Here is a 17,599-nt window from a genome sequence, read left to right on the forward strand (position 1 = left end):
TCAAGCGAAAAACAGAGATACAACAAAACCACAACAAACAAACCAATCCAAAGTAGACACAGTAACAAAAGCAGTCGGAATGTACAAGAAAAAAATTCAGTACAAGTAAATATAAAAAAAACAAAGATAGATTGTTTAATGGAAGAGTTTCTCTTGGAGATGAATAAAGTATAGATCCATCTGTATCTACTTTAAACAAACAGACCAAAAATAATACAACTAATAATGAAAACTTTTCTTATAGCGAGGCCACAAAAATGTGACTGTCTGATCCAAGGGCCATGTTATGAGCATTCATGTCAGCATTTTAATAATGACCAATCTGAACATTAAGGAAAAATCAAAAGGGTTTTGTCTGTTTTTGTCATCATTTTGTATTTCTGTCATTCCGTGAACTTTTGTAGTTATTTTGTGTGTAATGAGTCACATTGTGTATTTTTGTAGTTGTTTTTTATGTTTTTGGACTAATTTTGTGTATTTTTGTTATATTTTTGTGTATTTACTTTGGGGGGCACATAAAATGACCATACATTTGTAAATCCCTGATAATTGTTATTCAGATTCAACTGTATTGTTAATTCACGTCACAAGTACATCAACGAACAAGTAGCAAGAACAAACAGTTAGCATTATATATATGTAATAAATTACTTTTTTTTTTTTTTTCCTTTGTCTGCACATGCTGTTGAAGGCTAACACTACAAGAAGTGCAATCTTTTAACAGCAATGCATATTTTGTTATTGCAAATAAATAAATTTATTTATTTCATTGCATAATTGTGACCATCACCAGCCCTCCCTAGGGAAGGGTAAGAAGTACTTTATTAAAGGGAGGGTGTAAAAAAGAGAGGGCAGTGTTACACCAAGGTGAGGGGGTGGAGGGGGGTTGGGAAGTTAACAGGGAAGAGGGATACAAGATAGGAAATGGAATGGGTGGGGAGTAGTCGATAGGTTTCAAGTGATGCGATGTGAAATTGTGGTTGTGCATATTGTGCTTATTGTTGTGTTATCAAGCCAGTTTGGTGACCAGTGTGCAGCTTAGGAATAATGGTGGTGGCTGTGAGCAGAGGAAGAAGTGAGTGGAAATTCCATAAAACAGGTATTTGGGAACAACGTGTCTATGGTTGAGCCCAGTATGAGTGTTATCCCACAGCCCAAGGCCAGTGCATCCATGACAAATGTATTTCCAAGAACCGCCACTGCAAAACCCACGAGCCGCCCCCGGGCCCGAAGAAGCAGTCAGGCCAGCAGCAAGAGCGGGCAATCTAGGAGCCCCCGGCGACCACCCCACGGCCAAGCAGCCCCCCGAACGCCCCCAAGATCCCAAGCCGAGAGGCAACCATCGCCCCCCCCATACACACCCGAGAAAGCCCCAAGGAGCCAAGGACCCAGCGCACCACGCCACCGATCCAAGTGCGGAACAGCAGCCCCCAGCCAAAGATGCCCCGGACCCACCCACCAGTCCGCAGATGGCAGGACAGACCCACCAGGCGGCCGACAGCAACCTCCACCACCGGAACAGCTAGCGCCGCCCTCCAGTAAACGGCATCGCTCTGAGGCGCCGAGCAACCCCGCCCCAACCCCGGCGAGGACACCAGCACACCCAACCCCCAAACCGGCGAGGCAGGCCGCCCCGGGTCCGCACACCGCGAGGCCCGCCCCCAAGGCCACCAGCCGACGAAACAAGCACCAAGCCACACCCAAGGGGAGGAAGCGCCCCCGCGCCCCACCAGGCCGACACCGCCCGGAAAGACCCCGCAAGGAGAGACCCCAGCAAAGCCCCCCCCGAGACCCACCGCCACGCCCGACCGCACCATCCTGATGTATTTTTACTCTATGCAGTGGCCCAGCCACCAACAGAGGGGCCAGGCCCCCACCGGAGAGGCCCAAATATGTGAACCAACCCACCACCCTGTTATGGTGCCTCTCCATTCCCCAATGGAGAGGCACTTCCCTATCCCCTGTGTGAGTGTGTGTGTTTAGTGAATGTATGGGGTGTAATTAAAAGAAGGGGGATGGAGGGGAGCGGTGCTCCCCATCCTGCCTCTGTGGATATATGTGTATGTGGTGTAATAGGCCGGAGGGTGTAAGTGAAGATACACCCTCCGGGGGGTGGCATGTTGAGGTGTGATTAAAATTGGAGGGATTAGTAGGGTAACTAGAGGTGGGAGTGCCGCCCCCACGCCACTACATAGTGACACAGGTGGCGGCCCCCTCCACCCCCAGTCCCACCATCCAGCCCCCCAAGGGTTAGGTATGGGTGTGTGGTGCATATTGTGAATAAATTAATAAATTACAATAACATTTAAAAACTATTATATAATGAATTATTCTAGAAAGCGAGGAAATATGGTGGAAAGGAAATGTTTAATGCCTTCTGTGGTAGTGTGGGATTTTATATAAAATGTTACTAAATAAAATCAGCTCCATCCTAACAGCAAATAACATTATTTTTTAAGGAGATTTATTTCAGCATCAGTGCTAACTATGCAGTTACAATGTACAAGGTAGTTAATTTCTCTAAAACACCTTTTTTTATTTAAAAAAATAGCGAACAAGAGTATATCTTCAACACTTTTTTGCAGTTTTTAGTTATGGGCTAAAGGGAGTGAAAGGATAAGGGAATATTTCTCCCCTTTCACAACATTTCCTGCCATATACTGTGGTTTAAAAATATACTTATTTTGTTCAGGTTGTCTTAGGATGAAACTATTTTTATATCAGGTCGAAAATGCTCCATTTTCATTTCAGAGATTGGTACATTGATCTTGTTCTCAAACAGTGTTCATATTAACAATAGTTGAGAACCATTGTTATATTGTGTTGAATAATGATGGAATGAAAAGCAGGTTTACTACGTGTGTGTATTTATGGTCTATTGAACACACCCTCACTGAACAATGACCAGGAACATCATGTCATTAACTCTCTTTAGAACTGGTTTTTACAAAGATAAAGACATAAAATGCTTTAACAGTCAGGAGAGGAAACTGAGTGAACAGAGGAAGTCTGGCCTTCTGTTTTTGGCTTTTAATCTTAACTGCATCCCAATTCTAACACAAACTGTTTTTATGCAAATGCAACACCCACTTTAGTGAACCAACAACAGCGCTTACAGCAGTGACTCCCAACAGAGGGTACACGTACCCTGAGGGATAAGTGTGCACACTGCAGAGAGAATCATAATAATGATTTGATCTTTTTAACGTGATATGCAGCTCATCATATGAATGCACTTTGGATGATTGGTCTAAAGCTAAATAGTAAAGTTGTTACTGATTTGTGTCAGAATTGTCTTTGGAGTCATTCTTATCAACTTTTATCCTCAAACACACAATATCCCTTTACATCAACATTTTGGAGATGTCAGCCATTCAGCGTTCACACGTCAGGACAACTCCGTATTCGATAGTCAATGGCAAGTAATTATTATCTATTCCTAAGAAGCCCAAGAATATTACGGTGGATGCATGTTGATGTTGCACTTACCAGGAAATAAATCATTTTAAATGGCAGTGGGTACAGCATTTGGATGCCACTGTCAGCCATCTTACTACAAAACCACACGTCTTAAAGCTGAACAAGGAAGACACCATAAAACGGGGAAGTCTTCGCTACCATGGCAACCATCAAACCAGTTGAAGGTACGTGAATGAAGCTCTTCCTTGAGTAATCACTACCAGGGTTGGGGTCAATTACATTATTCAACTGCAATTACGTCTTCAATTATCTATGTTCAATTATAACTCCATTATGATTTTGGTGACCGGCATTTTTTCAAATTACAATTAAATTTACAATTATTATTTTTCCACTGAATCAATTACAATTACATAATCAATTTCAAATAATAACAATTACTGCACCTTTAATAAATAAGCCTATAAAACTTAACCTTCTTTATGTGTTAGCTTTCTGTTAGCATCTCTTATGATAACAGGTCGGTTTTGACCCATGTCTTGAATCAGCTGTAAAATACACTAAAAACAATTATCTGTCATCCAATTTGTTTCTCATCTCTTGGTTATCTTATTATATGTCCTTATCCATAAAAATATTGGTATCAATGTTTTTAGTGTGGGCGCCTGAGCCTTTTTCCTGTCAGAATACCCCTCAATTTCAATTTATTAAAAAAAAAAAAAAAAAGATACTCCAGAGAACTAAAATGAAGTGGGGAAAACAAGACAAGATATAAAACAAATTGGATTCATTTTTAACTACATATGTGTAAGCCATAGAACTCTAACATGGGTCCCCAGTTTTACGTGTAATGAAATTGTTGTTTTTATAAACATTTCTATGTCAATTACAATTACAAAGTCAATTATCTGAACCCAATTACAATTGAAGTATGATTAACAAGAGCAACATATGTTTTCAATTACACTTACAATTATGCCATAATTGTGATTAATGATCAATTACGCGATTACAATTACAATTGACCCCAACCCTGATCACTACGTCACAGTTTGTCAAACATGTCAACATCCATAAGTGTGAGTTTAAAGTGTTTAGTTTTGTTATTGCATCTGCAGCTTCTAAATCACCTCTCATTCCTAGGAAAGGTTACAAATAAAAGTCTTTCAGCTGAGCTTTATTTGTCATTTTTACTTTAAGTAAAAATACAAAGTAAAATACATTTGTTTTAAAATTATTGCGTTTAGAATGAAATAACTTCCAATTGAAATATATCAGTTACAAATTCATTCAAAGCAGCGCAAAAGAACAAAGGAAATCTTGTTGGCACACCCGAAACAATGATTACTTAACGTGATCGTTTCACAATCCCCTGAGAACGGTTTGGCCTAAAAGAGGATGAATGACAACATACATTCTGCAACAGACCTTTTGCATTTCCCCTTTTTAAAACTACTATTATTCAACATTAAAACTGTGTTTTTAGACAAACCATCTTACTTTTACATTGTACAATAAAAAGATTTTTATTGTTGTTTCAGCTCGTCCAGATTAACCCAGGACAAGCTGCTTTACCAATCTGAACTATTTTTTGTTTGTATAAATAATCCTTTAATCCAACCGAAAGCTATTGATTTACTATTTTTATTTATAGCTGCAGTTCCGGCCTCAACTCTTCATTCCTCCAGCTGTTAAGAGTCAGGAGTAATGTGTCACATCTGCATTTTATCTGCGATTGTTTGTACTTCAAATGAAACTCCCACAGCTCCTGTTGTGATAGAGCCACCACTGCTAGATAAACACAGGGGAAGCATCCACGCGTGTGTGTGTGTGTGTGCGTGTGCACGATAGTGTCAGCAGAGGAAGAAAGAGAGCGAGACAAGCAGGAAATACACTTTAGACGCCCATTTGTTCCCAGAATGTGGAGCGTGCTCTGAAACACAACATGAGCATCAGATTCATCTTGGCTAAAAATGATGAGTTTAATATTAGATCTCACGTTCACATCAGTCTTCAATAAAACACACGTCTGCTGCTGAGGATTAAAAACAGGAAGTGAAATAAAGGTCTGCAGATGAGGTGAATGCAGAGATCCACAAATAAGAATGGTAGTTCCTCCTTGGCGGTTAATGACATCATCGCCAACAGAAACCATTGCTCTTTGTGCTGTCACTGGGCTCACATGGCTTTTGTGTTTACACAGGTCATGCATATTTCAGCACCGCTGTAGTCAATCGAAGCTAATCACTTGTTAGCTTCTGAAGCATGCACTGGCTGCAGTGTGGGACTGTGCAAATGTTCACATAATTACAGTAATTAGACACAAATACAGCTAAGAAGCTAGACTTCAGTTATAATAGAGTAGTAAATGTTTTCCTCACTCTATTACAAAAAAATTGCAAGAACACCCACATTTTGAGACGCCTCAGGGATTTGTGTCACTAACCTTTCTGTCCTGTCATATTTAGAGGGTAACCACTTGTGCATTGCATTGTGGGAGGTGGAGTCCCGTAAATGGATACATAGATGTTTTTATTTTATTCTCACTGGGATTAGTTTTTTTTTTTTTGCCAGACAGTGAGGACAGAGATTCATTTGACACAATTTTTTTTATTTTAGTTTGTTCCCAGTATTCCCAGACGTAATATTAGAATGAAGTAAAAACAGTTCTATGCACCCGACTTTACATCCCACAATGCAATGCCTGAAAATGTCAACAAACTGTTTACGATGATGAAAACAACCATTCAAGCAGCATTTATGACCCTTTTCCTTTCTTTTTGAAATAAATTATGTTCAATTCCTAGCTCTATGAGGCATACACTATGTTTTTATCTAAAAAAAATTGCTCAAGGGTAGTGGCTTTAAAGGACTATTATTTTTTTTTATGAATACATTTTACTCACCTTTTTGTCTGTTTAAGATTCACATTTTTAATTTGTTATATTAAAGGTATAGAGGAGGATTTTCCCTAAATTCAGAAAAGAAACGCCCTCCGTTTTTTGAAAAAATGCACATGCGCAACACTCTACCTGCTCCCAAGAGGGAACGCCTATTAAACGTGTGCGAGAGAGCATGCACGAGCCCAGTTTTCCTCATGCACAGCTCTGTTTACAAGTTGGTGTCGGCATCGCTCATACAAGCTTACTTTCCAAAAGAAGATTTGCACCCGGTGAGGACGGCGAGCTTCAACTGAAACTGTAGCTCACGAGACACATAAACACTTGAAAATGCACATGCGCAGCAAGCGAAAACTAGCTGGGGATGAGCACCTACACCTTATGTCAGAATGATTGACAATTAGGAGGACCAATAGTCTTTATGATCCACCTGGAATTTGAAGCCAAAATAACATCCTCCACAATACCTTTAAGCATTTTTTTATTTTTATAGATCCATTAAATTCAATTAAATTCAATTAAATTAGGGGAATACATTTAAATTTTAATTAGTTATTGGCCATTGAAGTTAAATGTATTTTCATTATCAGATTTCTTTTGGTCTTAAAAAATGATTCATGCAAAATAAAAACAATTAAGAACAATGTTGAGAAAGGCGCCCCTGGGCAGAGAGTGTAAGTGCAGCAGCAGCAGCAGCAGCAGCAGCAGCAGCAGCAGCAGCAGCAGGGAGAGTCATTGAGTTCACATCAGGGAGATCCTTGAGCTCTCACTGTTGAGCAGTTCTGCTCACACAGTGTGAGTCAGTGTCAGAGAACAACATGTCTCTGAGTACCGAGGCACCAACCTTCACTGGAAAGCCCCTTAAGCAGAGCTAAGCCTTTCCTGGAGGATCAACCATCAGAGGATCCTCTATGAACTTATACAATATATTACTTATCATAATGACTTACTGTACAGTTGAAATATATGTAGTGTTAATTTAGAAAAAAAAAAAAACAGAAAACCAGATCATTTCAGAAATGCAACAGGTAATTTTACTGGGATGGTCAAGGTGGACCAGGACGGACGGACTTGTACAACTACTAACCAGGGCGTGGTCGTTGCAACCCTGGTCCCTGTTCCCTTTCTGATCACAGCACTACATCCTCAATACACTTTATATTTGATTTTTCTACCTTTTCTAACTTGTACATATATATCTTTATTATTTTCAATTATTATAACAATGGTTATTTTACTTTTCTTTGCTTTGTTATTTTTTTGTTTCATGTGTTTGTTTTTCTTTGTGGCTCCAGTATGGACAGCAAAGTAGGAATTTCATTGTACAGGGAAACATGTTTCCTTACAGTGCACATAACAATAAAACACTTTGAATCTTTGAATCTCCTCGACTCTCGTCCAATCATTATGGCTTCCTTCTTGTGCTTACAAATTTAAAATTTATTTTTTCTTCCTGTGCTCACAATTAATCATGTGATCAGTGATTTAGTAGGAATATAAAAAAAAGCCCCTGCACAGACTTTCAGGGGAAAAAAAGCTGTTAAAGAGACATTTCATTAGTAATACAACTTGCACAAATCAATTCCCATTATATACAGTATGTAAAATTAATATGAAATAAAATGTATATTTTTTTTAAATAAGGACTTTTGAGGGGCGGGGTTTACAGGGCATGCGTCCGATTGGATGGAGCAGCCTTAGTCATGTTTAGAGCCGACTGAATGTATTTATACATTTATATATAAAAATAGTTATAAATCTGCACAATGGAGGCTTCTACCAAACAAAGGGATTGATGGTGAATGGACAACAAAGCACCTGGTGATTTTACTCTCACCACAGACCTGCAAACCAACAACTAACTTATCATTTGTATTGGAAACAATGCATCTGTTGACTTTAGCATGCTGCTGTATCTTTGCAAGTCAAATACTTTAAACTCTGGGGCCTGTCGGTAAGTGTGAGCATAAAGTGTAAGGAAAAGTAAATTTTGCATTAAATAAGATCCACACAGGAGGAAAACAGAAAAAGAAGTGTGAGCAACACTGCACTCAGCATCGCAGTGAAAACATATTATTTTCACCACAGAATGAATGCGATGTGTGAACAAAAGGTGAGCAATGTGTGACAAACTGTGAGGAAGGGAGATAAAGTCATGGTTTCAGTACTTACAGTGTTCTTCTGGCAAATGATCTCCTGCAAGAAAGAAAGAAAGAAATAAAGAAGCAAAATTACATTTAGAAGAAAATAAATAAATTCATTAATTCCACATTTTTTCCACCATGATCATGTGTCCTGAATACGCATTTACCCCACGTTAATAATTACACAAATATCACAGAACAAACTGTCTCCAGACCTTTTTAGGGAATAGGTTAGAACGACATGTAATGAACACACTGCAAACCTTCTTTGGTTAAACATCAGTTAACCATCAAGCACTGTGTTAATGGAAAAAGGATTAAAAAAATACTTGTAAATACCGTATTTTTCAGACTATAAGGCGCACTTAAAATCCTTTAATCTTCTCAAAAATCGACAGTGCGCCTTATAATCAGGTGCGCCTTATGTATGAAATTAACTATTGTGCTTCAACATACTGAACTGAAAAAGTGAGTGTATTGTTCTGTATTTTATGTGTTAAACCTGAACAATGTTGAGAGTTATTGTTAATGAGTTGAATAAAGTTTGACTTATCTGACTATTTTATTCTGACTCTTAATAATAATAATAATATAATAATAATAATAATAATAATAATAATAATAATAATAATAATAATAATAATAAAAATAATAATAACAACAAACCGGTGCGCCTTATAGTCCGAAAAATACGGTACATGAAAAAAAACCCACAACAATGAAGTTACCTGATGTGTAGGTGTAATGCTCAGATTCTCAAAACAGTGCTCACTACCTTCATTTAATCAGATTAATCATTAAAAACAACTTCTCATTTGCATAAGAAGTATCATCAGTGTGTTTGTTTTAGAGGAACAGCGCATATATATGAACATCTATTTAGACAGCAATAAACGCAACTATTATGACTTATAACAACAATGATGATCTACAGTCCCTAGACAGCATTTAAAAACAGCAATACGACAAAGAATAGGATATTAAATCACAGTAAAATCGCATTAGAAAGACGTTTAAAGTCAGTGGTCAGAAAACTGGTTCGTTTTCAGTCACTGTTTGAGCCGCGCTGACCTTGGAAATGTGGGACACGCCCTTACGAAGAGTAGAAAACTATGTTCCCGAACTTAATGGCCTTCATAGAAAAGGCATTTTGTCCAAAGGCTGTTTTTCTGTGTGGGATCTCACAGTCCGCTCTACAATGTGAGCCCTCACTTTAAAAAAGTCAGACATGTGGAATGAGGCGAGTCCATGTGGCAGTAAAGTTCAGTAGTAAATGTCTCACAGTCACCCAATCAAGTTCAAGTCAAACAAAATCCACCAAAAACTTGATAGCTTGTAGCTCTGTGCTGCACAAATCTACACCTACAAGCATTAAACTGCACCATGATATTTGTAAACTTTAGGTTATGTATATAACCCTGGTTCTATGAGTAATATGAGTGAGATGTCTCACTGTGGGATACACACTCCCTGTACCCCTCAGAAGCACTATTCTCAATCCGCCAAGCCCTGATTGGCTGGAAAGAACTTTCCTCCGCCGGGGACACTCCTACAGTTCCTCATTCAAAATAAGCACCTCTTCTCACTCGTTCGAGCAAGAAGGGTTGTCTGGTGAGACATCTCACTGATAATACTCATAGAACTGGGGTTATATACATAACCTAAAGTTCTATTTCATAATATTTATAATATTTAGATGTCTCACTATGGGATATGGCAACTCCCATAGCGTGGACATGCTTATCGAGCAAAAACAACAGCCCGCAAGGCAGAGTTCGTTATACTTCAAAACAGCAAACAGTCCAGCATGTAAACCCAGACAAATGTGAGGGGTGAGGACCAACTTGCCGCTGCACAAATGTCCTGAACAGACACTCCCCTGAACAAGGCCCAGGACGTGGCGGGACATTGAGTCGAGTGTGCGTGCAGGCCCTCAGGTAGCCGCAGACCCAACCCTCGTAGGCCAAAACAATGATCACCAATGTTCTTGGTAATGGGGAGCCATTGCCAAAGCAACAGCCCCCATCAACCCATAAGCAACACCCGTGGTAGGTGCTGCTTAGCAACAGCCCGTGTGCTCACTTCATAAAAAACAGCTGATAATTGGGAGCTGACTCACCGATTTTATCTCCAAAACCCACATGACAGGCTGCGATCGCCGCCAAAAATACACTTTCACAGTGAAAACAGGCCACACGCTTGTCAATCAGGCCTTGCAGGGGTGATAAGATCACTCCCCCCGGGCCATGAAAAAGGGATGTGACACCTGAGGCCCTCCAGCGGCGCAGGGCTGCGCTGCACTCCGGTGTAACCAGAACCCTCCGCGCGCCATGACGCACAGGAACGAGCCCATGAGAGGTCACCCACAGCTGGAATTCCCTCATGTGGAGGCAGCCGAGGTGGATGATGTGGATGGCCGAAGCCATCAATCCGAGGAACCGGAGACATAATTTGAACTGAACAGATTTGCCCGTTTGAAACAGCGGGAGGTATGCCCTGAACGTCTCCACCTGCTGGGCCAACAGGTGCGCGGTGAGAGGCACCGAGCACAGACAGTCCCAGGAAGACAGTTTCCTGTGTAGGGGACAACATGCTCTTTTCCTTGTTTATCCTGAACCCTAGGTCAAATAAGTGATGTAACAGAATGCGCGTGTGCGCTGTGGCCTCCGATTCAGATTGTGCTGAAAGCAGCCAATCGTCAAAAAGGGTGGCCAAGCGGATGCCCCGCCTCCTCAGCGGGGCTATCACAACCTTCGTGCAACACACGAACACCCTCGGGCTCAGTGAGAGGCCGAAGGGGAGCACATGGTCTTCATAACATATCCCCCGGAAAGCAAATCTCAGGTACTTCCTGTGAGGACGATATTATCAGAATGTGGATACAAGCATCCTTCAGGTCGACAGACGCGAACCAATCCCGCTGACGCACCAGGCGTATAAGGGAGGCGTGCGTAAGCATCCTGAACTTATATTTCCTCAGAAATCTGTTCAAAGCCCGTAGATCCAGGATAGGGCAAATGGCAGCTCACCTTCGTTTGGGGACGAAAAAATACCTGGCGTAAAAACCGCTCTGGCACAGTGGCGGCTAACACAGGTGCTAGCAGGGATGCACGACAACGTGTGCCGGACGTCCGAGATGTCGGGGACAGCGTTAACTCTTTTTGAACGGCAGCTGGGTAGCTGGATTTTGGGGGCTCGGGTACCGTGGTACGAAGCTGGAACCGGGCTTTACACGGTGGTGAAGGCTCGTGAGAGAGACCTACGCTCACCGTGAGCTCTGGCCGTGCGACACAGAGCTAGCAGCGGGACTGTCACCGGGGTCGTACTGGAGTGAGAGGCCCCTGGAGGCTAACGTGCACGCCGGAGCGGCAACGTTGGAAGGAGCAGTCAGCCGGAGCCGAGGTTCGGGGTTTTCACGCTTTGCAGCAGTGAAGGACAGCACACACAAGCCCGGAGGTGTCAAGTGGTTATGTCCGGGAGCTCTGGACCTGTCGGTGCACCGTGAGTGAGAGAGCCACTCGAGGACCAACGTGTGCCAAAGCGACAACGCTGGAGGAGAGCCGACAGCTGGAGCTGGGGCTCTGAAGTTAACGTACCTGTAAAGGAGCAGCACTTACAGAGCAGAGCAAGGTAAGTGCTGGTTGCTTCTCGACCTGTTGTGGTCCACGCAATGCATTTTATACTTACCAGCGCCCTGCCACTGGAAAACCCGAAGGAATCCGTCTGTGGACAGTTTAGCCGATAAGAATGCAAGATGTGCACGACAGAGAAAAGAGGTGTTTGAATGAGGAACTGTACATCCGCCCTCCCTTTTATAGAGGGTGGGAGTGTCCCCGGCGGATGGAAAGTTCTTTCCAGCCAATCAGGGCTTGGCGGATTGAGAAAAGTGCTTCTGAGGGCCACAGGGAGTGTGTATCCCATAGTTAGACATCTCACTAAATATTATGAAATAGAACAGACTTCATGCATACTGTACATGGTGTACATTCACCATGTCTGAGACCCTTTTAGGCTCTGTGCGTGAATATGATTGTTTCACCTGCAGGAACTAATGCCTTTCTATATTTCAGTGTTTTGTTGTGTCTTCATTCAAAGACACATTTGTCTGTAAAACTGTAAACTCATCGCCTTTGGCTGCTGCTCTAAATATGTCACCAAATTGAGAAATAATGCAAATACTGAGCGCCTAGCAGCCAATATATCAGTGTCTATTATAAGCCAGCACCTGACAAAAACATACATTTTAATGCTTGTAGATGTAGATTGGGGCAGAACTACATGTGGAAAAAATAAAAAGAAAGGTTTTGACTTTAACAAGGCTTTACCAGTTATTTGTGGATCATCTTTTACTGCAGACTGGTTTTACTGGAACACATGCAAAGGCCCATTATAGCACTTAGATGATTATGACATGAGCTGCAGTGCGGACACATTCAATTGCATTTTGTTTCCTTTGTGAAAACTTGACAGCAGCACAGCTCTGTGCTTCATATTGTTTTAAAAGTGCAGGGACTTCACTTTCACATTAATTATTTAGTACTTCATGCTTTAAAGGTACCTTTAGTGGAAATGTATTTAACATAAAATGTATTTAATAAATTATTAATAAACTATGTGCATTAAAAAAAACCCCACACATTTACATTTTTTTGCACAATTTAATACCTTATAACAGGGGTTCATTAACTTTGCACCCCCCTTTGAAGAATGAAAAAGTCACTCATCAAGTAACCATTTTAAAAAAGGTAAAAATTGTGACAATTCGTTTCAAAACTCATAAAAATATCATGAATTGTGCAATCATATATTTTAGAACAGTAATATTAAAGTTATCTGAGACCAAAGCAAAAAACATTTTTCTATTTTCCATGCTCAAAGATCACCTCTGCCTTAAAATACAATCCATGTGGAGCAGCCTTGTTTAGCCACATGCGACCTAAAGTCGTTGATTCTGGTGCAAAAATCAATCTAAAACCCTTGGTGTCATTATGGACTCAGACATAAACTTAAACAGCCACATAAAGAAAGTGACCAAATCACTTAATATAATCTAAAGAACATATCAAGGGTCAAAGGTCTAACGTCACAGCAGGACCTGGGAAAACGTATCCATGCATTTAACTTTATTGATTACAGTAATGCTGTCCTCAAAGGTCTCCCTGAGAAATCAGTTAAATCAGAACGCTGCTGCCAAAGTCCTCACAAATACAAAGAAAGTGGATCACATAACTCCAGTTCTCAAATCTTTACGCATGTGTCAGTCAGAGAATCGACTATAAAATAGTGTTACTGGCCTATAATTCACTAAATGGTACTAAAATACATCTCAGACCTTATACTCCTTGATAAACCACCCAAAGGTTTCAGGTCATCTGGGACAAACCTGCTTTATGTTCCCACAACAAAAACCAAACATGGAGAAGAAGCATTCAGTTTTTATGCTCCTGATCTGTGGAACAAACTCCCAGAAAACTGGAAGTCCGTTCAAACTCTCAGCTCTTTTAAATCAAGGTTAAAGACATTTTTATTCAACACTACTTTTAATAAAACAGTCACACTATTTAGTTTGATATTATCCTGTTTTATTTATTGTTTTACATGTTTTCATTTTTCCAAATGTTTAACTGTAATGTTTATGGTGTGCTAGCGCTACTATGATATGATGTTTATTTTGTGTAAAGCATTTTGAATTGTCCAGAGGGGTACTCCATAAAGGAGGGTTAACAAACTCTGAGTCTATCCATAAACTCTGGGTCAACATACCCCGATGGGAACATCTGGGTATCCGATTCCATTACAGCTGGTATGAAGTGGGTCAATCTACCCTGAGTATGTAAACCTTGGGTTACTGACGTGCACGCACGCGATAAAAAGCCATCATCAATGGATCGAAGATGACTCGAGGTGCCATGGTAACCACCCGGAAAATAGTGATTTATTCACCGTAATGGGTGAAATAAGCTGGTGTTTGAGGAATATGAGCCTGTTCTAAAGGTGTGTTCAGTCTTCAGTGACTATAGTGGCTTAAATCACCCGTAATTAGTCACACTTTTTGTCGCTCATCACTTTATTGCTTCAGTGACGTGACGAGCGGTGAATAATATGAATAAAATGTGTGTAGGGAGACGTGGCAGCAGCATAGGATGGCTGCATAGAGAGCCCTCCTGTTACACTGGCTATAAAGTCAGTGACTGCCGCTTGATATCGAATCAATTATATTGATTTTTAATGTAATATTGTCGCCAGAGTCATCTCAACGTCCTAAAAAATGTCATAAAAAAACACTGAAGCGGGACACGAACCCACGACTCATTGCTTCCAAGAGCAACGTCACAATTCACTGCGCCATCATACCTTCAAAGATGAGGGAATTACAGATTTAACTGTATAACAATATAAAACAACAATCAAGCCTTAAAAGTGGATTCATTTAAATTTTCATCTCCACCGGTTTGTATCGAGGGAACTTTACTACAGACGTCAGTAGATGTTTTAATGCAGATCAACCTCTCAGTGTGTTTCACTTAATGATCTGTATCCACAATGTTATAAAGAAAACTACTGTTTGCACAACAAAAAAAAAAAAATGTGAGCACGTCTGTGGTGTGTGATGTTACTAATGTGTTTCAGAGAAAAGTGTTAATGGGGACATATCATGCTAAATCCACTTTTTTAGCCCTTAAATGCATTTTGTTGTATATTTAAAGTGTTTAGAAGTACAGAAAAAATCTAATTAGTCTCTTTAGGTGCTCCATTGATATCTTTATATTCTGTTTTGGTCATATTTTTCAATCTGTTTCGATTTTTCTATTCTCTATTACGTTTTTTGAACAATAACGTCAGTATTTGCAGCGGAACTGCCAAATTAGGACATCGACTCCAGGCCCAACACTTCGAGCAATCCGCAATTTTTATTTCTCGCTTTTATTTTGTAGTCCAAGCTCAAGGATGCCGAAGTTACGAGAGGATAAGTCAAAATGTTGGGTTGTTGGATGTAGTAACCCACACGCTTCATTACACCGTCTCCCAGCATCAGAACCTTTTCAAAGTGCCTGGTTGAGTTTTATTTTTCACAGAATTGTACCCACATCTGTGGGTAAGATCATTTTTGTGTGCGTGAAGCACTTCAAGGATGACTGCTTCAGCAACCTCCACCAGTATAAAGAAGGATTTGCCGAAAGACTTCGTCTGATTGAGGGTTCAATTCCTTCTGTCTTTGGAGACGACAAACAGAGCACTTCGGTAAGCTGTAAATAACGCTAAAAAGTGTGATAAGACGTCCCTGTCATTGTTTTGTTAGCATTAGCAGTTGCACCGTCTTCATATGTTAGCGCTGTGTGCTCGTTTTAGATCCTTGATGATATGGCCTACGTGATTTAATTTAAGTCTAAAGTTTTCATTAGTCATTTCATTTTGCCGTTTTTGTCTTTGAAAAGACTGTATTAAAATGCATTTCGTGACGTTAGCTTGGCGCTAGTGTTAGCTCGGCGCTTTTGTTAGCTCACTTGTTAGGGTTCTGCAGGTTCATCATCTTCATTTTCATCTCGCTCCGCCGGGTCCGACTCTGGCTCAAACATGTAAAGCTGGATGGACAAGTCTTCCGTTGTTGACATTTTGTAAATAACATGTGAATAAACATTTTCTGCGCCGCGAAATAGTGTATCTCTTCTATCAAACTACAAAAATGGCCGAACAGGGTGGAGTTGAACCTGGAGAGGGGGCGGGGTATGAAGTGTCTCATTTGCATTTAAAGAGACCGCACCAAAACGAGTTGCTCTCAGAAACACATCAGAAAAGGGGTAGAAAAGGGGCCTGTGGAGCTATAATAATGAGGAATTCAGACCCAAGCATTGCAGTTCTGCTTTATATAGACCACAACTGTATGATTTATATGTAAAAAAGAAAGGACTTAAATGCATGATATGTCTCCTTTAAGGTTCATTAAATTGTTCAGAAACGGTGTTCAGGTGGGCGGAGCCAGGTGGAAACCCAGGGTCTCTTTGATAAAACCTGCCAGCGACATACCTCGCCTTTAGGAATTGGGTTTTTGTACTGTTTTTACCCACATTTTTTAAATATCACAACATGTGTTGGAGCTATTTCTGACGTGTATGAAACTGTTATTGTCTTGTTGTGCATTGGAGCAGCCACAGCCGGCAGTCTGCTGCACTGTTTACATACGAGATGCAACTGATATCACGCTGCACAACACTAGTAAGTAAGAGAGAGAGTATGGGGACATTTATCTTTTTTAAAAAAAGAGGAAAATCAGCTAGAGCAGTGCGCATCGAACCACTGGTACAGCTAAATGCAATAGGCTATGGTAAGAAAAATGGTGGCCATACATTTAAACCCTAACTGTTAATATGTTTATTTAAACCGTCTGAAAAAAACACAATATGAAGTCATTATTTAAACTTCTGTGCCACAATCTGTGACTTACACCCAACTGAGACTAGATGACCAAACCACCTCTGAATCGATCTCCATGCTCTCCTTGACTGTGTGAGGGTTGTGGATGACAGCCTACCTGCAGGGACTGCAGGGTGTCAAAGTTGGTGTCACAGTAGAGGATGATGTTGTTGGCCATGCTGAAGCTCTCTCTGACTCCCAGGTGGTAGAAGAGCGAGGGCTGACGGAAAGCATCGGTCATCTCCACCACGGCGATATCTGACAGTACCCCACACACATTAATTGGTCAGTGCACTAATACTCACACAATCATCGAAGGTGCTATGTACACAATAATTGAGAAAATGTGCCTTTTTTCATCCAAACAAGCATCTGTCTTTATGATTCCATGGGTTTGTGGTGTCAGAGTGGAGATGCACCGCACCAGATTTGAGCTTGGAGCTAAATTGCAACCTCAGTCCCATTTGTTACTTTTATGGTATTGATACTCCATAGAAATTACACACAATTAAAGGTTGAAAAATTAAACTCATGATAAAATTAACAAAAACAAGCACATGTAAGATAAAGGGAGCAAAGAAAGCCAGGGGAGCATGTACTTCCTTCTATGTACTGTAACTAAGATTTATTGTTCATGTTCATGGTCAGAGGTTTTATCCTCTGAGCATCCAATCATGACCCAGAGACAGGATAAGTGTGTGTATATATATATATATATATACA

General features: G+C 40.7%; 1 protein-coding gene across 1 annotated transcript in view; it reads right to left on the bottom strand.

Annotated features, from left to right (window-relative positions):
• The window catches only part of map3k5 (mitogen-activated protein kinase kinase kinase 5), an 87,211-nt gene that overhangs the window by 52,670 nt on the left and 16,942 nt on the right, over nt 1-17,599 (bottom strand). Inside the window, exons 2-3 of the mRNA XM_028439334.1 lie at nt 16,995-17,134; nt 8,493-8,516 (exon numbers count right to left, since the gene is read on the bottom strand). Coding sequence (XP_028295135.1) covers nt 8,493-8,516; nt 16,995-17,134 — 164 coding nt within the window. The remainder of the gene's footprint in view (nt 1-8,492; nt 8,517-16,994; nt 17,135-17,599) is intronic.

The sequence above is a fragment of the Gouania willdenowi genome, chromosome 24 (assembly GCF_900634775.1).
Source record: "Gouania willdenowi chromosome 24, fGouWil2.1, whole genome shotgun sequence".
Lineage (NCBI taxonomy): Eukaryota > Metazoa > Chordata > Actinopteri > Blenniiformes > Gobiesocidae > Gouania > Gouania willdenowi.